The sequence below is a fragment of the Venturia canescens genome, chromosome 8 (assembly GCF_019457755.1).
Source record: "Venturia canescens isolate UGA chromosome 8, ASM1945775v1, whole genome shotgun sequence".
Lineage (NCBI taxonomy): Eukaryota > Metazoa > Arthropoda > Insecta > Hymenoptera > Ichneumonidae > Venturia > Venturia canescens.
The window spans coordinates 19,759,048-19,767,109 of record NC_057428.1 but is presented as its reverse complement, the minus strand read 5'-3'; the positions used below and the strand labels follow the sequence as shown (position 1 = coordinate 19,767,109).

The following is an 8,062-nucleotide window of genomic DNA, read 5'->3' as shown; positions in this document are numbered from 1 at the left end:
CGCGAGCCCAGCCTTCGAACGATGGAAATCTCGATCCAGCGATGACTCGTTCATAAATACAAATTAGACGTACTCCCATTTCATTCTTCGAAGAAACAATGAGCACGATACAATTGTGCATTGTCAGGGATTCTGTTCTCGTGCTCTAGCCTCAAGTGCGATTCTTCTTCGAGGTTCGTCGATTATTTGCACATTATTCGCTGCTCGCTGATTCGCTTGATTTCTCGAACGAGTTCAATTCGCTCAGTCCTGTGAGACGATTTTTTAAATACGAAGCCCGTGATTATTTGAACAGGTTATTGCTCGAGGTAGTGAAATAGAATGGATGATAAGATTCACGAAAATATCTAATTTTTCAAGAACAAAGTTGTTAAGTTTGTCCCAATAAAACACGGTCATTTATAGAACGAAAGAACAAAACGAAAATTGTAAAAATAAAATGTTCAAAAAAGTCTTTCAAGTCCCGATACACGCGAATTTGAGAAAACTATATTCTCAATGAAATTTGATGTTTAGAATTGATTGTAAAAACAAATGATTTTGGGCGTAGCTGAAGTAACGTCGTCGAACCCTGGAAACGAAACGTTTCTCAAATATTCAAAAAATCCCCCAAGTGTTACTGTTTCGACACTCTAATCGTCTTGCACACCTTTGTAGACAAGTTTTGGTAAAGCAAACAGGAAAAAAAATATTTCTCTTCATCCCCCCATACTCGCCGCATAAACCAAACAAAAGGAAATATATTTCGAAGAAACAGAGCATAAAAAACAACAAAAAAAAATTTTTAAATACGCCGACGATAGACCCACACGTGTCCTTTGACAGTTTTATACTAACTCGTCTTGTTTAGTGAATAGTGTTACTTTTATAAAAATGAAGTTGCAAAAGAGAAAGAAAAACAGATAAAAACTCTATAATAATAATAATGATAATATTAATAATTAATAATCCATTGTAAATATACACGAAATGCTTGTGCATTGGCGTTATTGCGAATATATCCATACATATATTTCGTATCGAATATGTATGGATATATCGATAGTGTACAATCGGTACACGAGAACGTGCTGATGCATTGAAACAAAAAAACGAATAAATAAAAATAAAAAGAAAAAAACATTCGTGCGGGGATTAATTTCTTCCGTAAATTCCGTTTTATTCAAGTTTTACAACTCTTTTGTCTTCTTCAAATTAACTCTCCTTATCGTTTTCGATACGCAAGTCACAATGGAATCGTCGCTATATAATGAGCGATTTATCGGAGGCGAAAAGCGATTCACGATCGTCGTAATATCTGCGTCGATATAATATTCCAACGAAAAAATATGATGAAAAAGTAATGAGTAATGTGCGCCCGAGTGGAAAGTCTGAGCGAGCGAACACAGAATCTCGATGTGACTAATTGTTGCTTCGATTACAGTTCACAAATCCGCCTGCATCGATCGTACGAGCGAAAAAGTGGATAATTTTTTCAGCAGGAAATACACAGATAATTGCGAAAAACGATAGTTTCGTCATTTTTTTTCTACCTATTATTATGAGTAATCAAAGTCTCTCCGTACGATCCAAATACCATTTTCGATGTAATTTTGAGAGCGGTCAAAAAAAATATTAATACAATAGGGTTGCTCGTTGCTCGGCTTCGCGTATGCTTTTATAGTCGCACAAATTCTCTCGTTGAAATACGAGCGATACGACTTTTCGGCGTTGCTTACTCAGCGACCACGGTATGCAAATGACGAGTTTCGCTCCATTTATGGGACTCGATTTATAATTAATGACACGAGGAAATATTCGTGTCGTTATGAAACGAATGTGGGACTTTGGCGATGGGAAATTGGTGGTACTCGTGGACGAAGGAAAATTCGCAAGAATCGATGTGACGATTCTCGCGACGGTACAAAACGATTGCGACTCGATACATTTTCGTTTCTTTATCCCACGAACGATATCAATGTTGCACAAAAAAATTCACAATTCTTCAATGTATTCAAATTCTTCCTACGGTTTTTATAATATGCGAGAATGAAAAATGGAGAATATCGCGTTGGTTACGAAGGATTCGTAACAATAAGATCTCATTATTGGTGTTTTCCCTCTTTTTTTTTTCATACGGCTTAAAATGAGAGCGAGTGGTTTCATGTGTTATATTGTCGATATTCATTCACGACGTTCAGCTCGGTTTCAATTGTAAACGAGCGACGGTAAATTGTTGAAAGAGTTTGTGCAAATCTCACCAACTCGATGTAAAAAAATGTTTTCATTCAATTTGATTTATTTCATTTCTTTAGTCGACTCTGGGTCCGTGTGAAAATTCGTTCATTTCTTTAACTTGTTTGCTTCATTATCGCGCTCCACCATTCAATCGAAATATCGAAAGAAAAACTCATGGTTTTGTGAAAAATCGTATAGATGAACGAAATAAATGTATTGAAGGCCCTTTGTCTTATGCTCACTGCTGATTGGGCTCTCACAAGAGGGAAAACGAAAAAGGCTTAACTATAGAGATCGTCGTCACCGTCGTCTTGGAACGGCTGATCGCCCTGCGTCGTGTCCTGTGGCCCTCCGGCCGCATTTTGAGGAAATCTAAACAATTGACAGAATGATATTTAGTCCTGAAGTCAAGTTCGATTTTTTTCTCATATTCTTTACGATATTAAATCTTTATGCGACTCACCTAAAGTTCGTTCCGAATCCTCGTGACTGTTGGAGAGTCTGGGCAAACATTTCGTACTTTCTTATATCGTTGTCGGACACTGAACGACGTGCGAACCTCATTGCCTCCTCGAAATGAGCACGCGTTATTTCTGGGACGGGGTCATCCTCATCCATCTTTGTTTAACATTGAAATATTCATTATAAATGGTGTTCCAATAACTATTGAAGAGTCATAAGGAGAATAGAAAGAACTCACATCCATCGATACTGAAGGATTTGCCATACGCTCCTTTTCTCTGCGAATTTCGCTCTCGATACACTGCCTAATAGCGAGCTTACACGCACGCTGACAGATCTCTGTCAAATCGGCACCCGAAAAACCGTGAGTCACTTTAGCGATGTAAGTTAAATCGACTTCCTGAAAAGCATTTTACAAATTGAGCTCGAATATCGATCAATTTTTCCCAACTTATAAATTCGCAGTTTCGCGACTGGAAAAATTTAGATGAAAAAAAAAAAAAACAAAAAAACAATTTTAACTAGAAGTTTCGATGCTAACCTTTGCTACGGGGGATTTCCGCAAATTTGCCTTGAAAATAGCCTCGCGAGATTTTTCATCTGGCAACGGGATGTAAATTAGCTGATCAAGACGACCGGGTCGTAGGATAGCGGGATCGATGATGTCTGGACGATTGGTCGCTCCAATTATGAATACGTTCTTTTTCGCTCCCATACCGTCCATCTCCGTGAGAATTTGGTTGATGACACGATCAGCGGATCCACCGCCATCGCCTACGGAACCACCGCGTGATTTTGCAATCGAATCTAATTCGTCGAAAAATAGTACACAAGGAGCCGCTGATCTTGCCTGTAAAATATCACAACAATTAAGCCCCCGAATCATTTTTTTCATTATTCTTATAGTATTTAAATTGAAAAGTTGTAAAAACCTTGTCGAAAACGTCGCGGACGTTGGCTTCGGATTCACCGAACCACATTGTCAAAAGTTCCGGACCCTTGACAGAGATGAAATTCGCCTGGCACTCATTCGCAATTGCTTTGGCTAAAAGCGTCTTACCGCAACCAGGAGGACCGTAAAACAGAACGCCTCTCGATGGTTGCATACCAAATTTCAAAAATTTGTCCGGATGCTCGACCGGATACTGAAGAAACAATTGTTACGTTTTTACAATGAATCAGGTGATTTCGACATTGAAAATTGGCAATTGATAACTCGACGAAAGAAATTTACCTGAACCAATTCCTGAAGTTCTTTCTTGACGTTTTGAAGACCTCCAACATCCTCCCAAGTAACCGTGGGAACTTCGACGATCGTTTCACGAAGCGCGCTGGGACTGCTCTTGCCCATTGCGTACTGTAATCAGAAATTATGTTACGTGCCAATTCTACGAGCTCCGCATAAAGTTAGAAGGAGACTCGAGGATTAATCACCTTGAAATTTTCCATCGTAACGGCCAGTGAGGCTAAGACTTCGGCGTCGATTTGATCGTCCTCCAAATCAATAAGATCCATTTTTTCACGAATTTGTTGAAGGGCAGCCTCGGAACAGAGGGAAGCTAAATCAGCACCAACGTGACCGTGACTCTCCCCAGCGATCTGTTTCCCGATAAGAAACGAAATCAGTGTAAATATGGCAAAAGAATGATCAAATATTACATTTTTTCTGACCGTAAAATAAAAATCTTACCGCCTCGAGCTCGACGTCATCGGCAAGTTTCATGTTCTTCGTGTGAATACGCAAAATTTCTAAACGTCCAGTCGCATCGGGAATTCCAATGTCGATCTCTCGATCGAATCGCCCAAAACGACGGAGAGCACCATCAATGCTGTTCGGCCGATTCGTCGCCGCCATTACAATCACGTGGGAACTTTGCTTCATGCCGTCCATAAGGGTCAACAACTGCGACACTATACGCCTCTCGACTTCACCGTGAGTCTGCAAATGAAAAAAAAGAAATCACTCCAAAAATTATTTTTAGATCATTTTAAGAATACTCGGATTTTCCTCTTCTTTGGAAATCAAAATTACTTGTAAAATGTAGTGACTACGAAAAACTCACCTTTTCCCTCTTCGGTGCAATGGCGTCGAGCTCGTCGATGAAAATAATGGCCGGTGAATTTTTCTCAGCCTCTTCGAAAGCTTTACGCAAATTACTTTCAGATTCACCGGCAAGTTTACTCATGATTTCAGGACCTTTGCGGTAAAAATGGAATATTTAGTAAATTATAAGAGAAAACTATCAAGCTTAATTGATCAACAAAAGTTTAATTTTTGGCTTCGTTTCACAAAATAGAAACGAATGAGAATTTTTCAAAGAGTATGAGAACGATAGAGGAGTAATGAATTTACGAAAACTTTCGTTTACCATTGATAAGAAAGAAGAAAGCTCCAGTTTCGTTGGCGACTGCACGTGCAATAAGAGTCTTTCCAGTTCCTGGAGGACCGTACAGAAGAATACCACGAGGTGGTTTAACTCCGATAGCTTTGAATAAAGATGGATGCCGCAAGGGCAATTCAACCATTTCCTTGATTTGTGCGAGCTGCTTGCGCACGCCACCGATATCGTCGTAACCAACCGCGTTCAGAGCTTCCTCCTCTTCCTAGTCATTTATAAAACCATACATTTACATTACCCTGGATAAAATGAGGTCGACGATATAAAGCAAAAAATATTTGTAACATGAGACTTTAAATCAAGTTACCTCTCGCTTGATGGGATCACCTTCACAGTGAATCACAGTATCAGGAGCAACGATGCAGAAAGGACCAGGATCAGTCTCTACAACTTTGAATTCAACAGCTCGCATACCTCCACGAACAATGAAGTTGTCGTCTTTGTGTATCGGACGGTAGGCTTCAAGGAAGTACGGCTTAAGATATACCTCGAAGATGTTTCTGTTTATACAATTTCAAATAAATTTGTAAATGACTATAGTATGAAAATTAATTTGGAAAGTATTTCAATTCTAAAATTAAAAAATTCATGAAATTACCCTGTAAGTCCTTCCACTGTATCGTCCATAGGTAGTACATGAATACGTTTTCCGTATTTCACATCTGGGCAAGCCTGGACGGACACAACGTCACTGAGACGAACACGTAGATTGTTTCTGACAACTCTGTTCATACGTATTTTCTCATTGGGGCAAGTTTCGTCGGACAGTACAATGCATACAGTTTCTTTGCGCCTCTTGCCTTTGAGCAACACTGTGTCGCCTCGAAATAGCTGCAATTCATCCATTTTTGCTTGAGATAGGGCAACGACGGAGTTGTCATCATTGATTGCCTCTTCGACCAAAAGTCTGTTTGGCCTGTCCTTCTTACGTAAAATCGCAGTTGCTAGATCCTCACTGAAAGCCCAATGTTTCAAATAAATGAACAAATAAGAATTTTGAACTTTTAATGTGCTTGATTTTTATCATTTTTTCGTTCTTTCTTTAATTTTTCATTCGACTGTGCCGAAAATTTATTAGTTTTGTCTTTTGATGTTCGTTCAGTAGAAAATTCGAGAAGACAAACAAAAGATGACAAACGCGAGGATTAAATTGCAAGAATTCACCAGTTTCCTTAAATTTTCGAACGAATTAGATGAAAACAAAGTTATTTGAGTTTACTTTGTAAAATTGAAAAAAAAACGTTAAAAACGAATACAATAAAGGGGAAAATGAACGAGTTCCGCTCCGTCCATGACGTGGCTGTTTCGTGCGTATACAACGCGATGGACGCTTTGTCGATCTATCAACCGATTATCAACATTTCCAAAGTAACATTTTGAAAAATGACAAAGAACATTGAATAAAATTGAATTGATGATCCGCGGGAGAGTGTAATGTATGCTTCTGGCGTTACGGCCATGTTTATATTTGCGAGAAAAATAATGAAATAGACAAAACATTTCGCAATGAGTTAACAAAGTAGAAGAAAATAATTTCGATACTGAATTAGCGGAAAAGTGGAATATTTATGGCCATTTCTCGAAGTATTTTCGACAATTGCTCAATATTCTATTTAGAAGAGGTTGATTTTTTTTGTTTCTCCCATAGAAAACAAAGCGGCTGGGGTCGACATGATGACAACGTAAAATTGAGGGGGCACTGCCGTAGTGTTTCGTTGTGTAAAGGATGCGGCTATCTCTGACGGAGCAAAAAGCTTCCGACCAAAAATTTACCATTGTAAACGGTTGCGATTGTGGAAACCGGGATAGTACTCTAAGACATCGCGTTAAAAAACTTTATCTTACCTTTTTCCATCACCCATCTTAGTTCACGACAAATTGAAGAAATTGACGGTAGTTTACACAAAAGAGTATTAAAATTCTACCGATTCCGACTGCTTTTCGCTCAAGTCCGCATACGACAGAGAACACAGTCACAGAATAGAATCGAGCAGTCTAATCACACTGAATTTAGCCGTTATTCCTTTATAACCAAACCGCCATGGCGGACTTGTCAGAACAGGCAAAGATGATAAGCTCGCCAACCTCACAACAATAAACTTTTTGTGAGTCGACTATTTTGTAACGCGTTAAGTTAGCTGACTACTTTTTCTTATTTTTCATTCAGGATGAAGAAAAGTGACCGCGTACACCAACCGAATTGCAATATGTGTCAAAGGAATACAAATATATATATTTACAGACTAAAATTTTTTATTGAACTGTCATCCGGTCTCGAAAAATTGAGAACAGACAGCCGATGTCATCTGTCAGAACATGCTCCGCACTCGATTCAATTTCGCCGTACCGTTGGTTGGATACTATACATCTCTGAATTATATTATAACTTTAGATACACCGACAATTTTTTAGCGGTAAATCATAATGCAGTACTGACTTTTTTTCATTCAATACTTTCGTGCCGAACCGGTTCCGGCGATTCTTCTACTCTCGATACTAAATATTAATTCACGCTTGTGACCAATAGAAAATTGTTAGGGTGTTTTTTCAATTCGGTTTCTACAGTGTTCTAGTTGTATTTTTGCTATGAATGAATTTTTATTTATTTAAGAGTTATTTAGAATTTTATAATATGTAAAATTAGCTCATTTGACAAAAAAAGATCGCGCCGCTTTGATCAGGATTCAAAAAATGTATAACTATTACAATTCGATAAAATATATTTGCTGACGTCATGCAAACTGATTTTTTCATATTTTTGTGATGAACAGACATCGACAAACTTCTTATCCACGAAATTCGTGACCAAAAAATGATTGCACTTTGACCATGATACTTTTAAAACAGAAAAAAATTGGTTAATTCACACGGATGTTTGTTATTGATTATTCTAATTAAATTATTTCCAACAAGCCTCGATTTTGATCCGACATCCCGACATCTCTGATTTTCAAAAAAATAGATATCCACAACATCCAGTCGGC

At 38.3% G+C, this 8,062-nt stretch overlaps 1 protein-coding gene across 1 annotated transcript; it reads right to left on the bottom strand.

Moving 5' to 3' along the window:
* Positions 1–1,134: 1,134 nt before the first annotated feature.
* Positions 1,135–7,083, bottom strand: TER94 (Transitional endoplasmic reticulum ATPase TER94). Its single transcript, XM_043425499.1, has 13 exons — positions 6,924–7,083; positions 5,677–6,033; positions 5,386–5,578; positions 5,049–5,283; positions 4,743–4,876; positions 4,370–4,618; positions 4,114–4,278; positions 3,914–4,036; positions 3,612–3,824; positions 3,221–3,529; positions 2,918–3,079; positions 2,681–2,835; positions 1,135–2,589 (listed from the first exon to the last, which is right to left on the bottom strand). Exons 1-13 carry the CDS (start codon positions 6,938–6,940, stop codon positions 2,499–2,501), a joined length of 2,403 nt encoding a protein of 800 aa, XP_043281434.1. The 5' UTR covers positions 6,941–7,083; the 3' UTR covers positions 1,135–2,498.
* Positions 7,084–8,062: the final 979 nt, after the last annotated feature.

What these genes read in the sequence shown, in the direction of transcription:
- TER94 (XM_043425499.1), bottom strand. An exon ending in ACAGTGGAAGGACTTACAGG is followed by an intron (nt 5,579 to 5,676) that starts GTAATTTCATGA and finishes TTGTATAAACAG; the next exon opens with AAACATCTTCGAGGTATATC. An exon ending in TTACGATGGAAAATTTCAAG is followed by an intron (nt 4,037 to 4,113) that starts GTGATTAATCCT and finishes TTCTGATTACAG; the next exon opens with TACGCAATGGGCAAGAGCAG.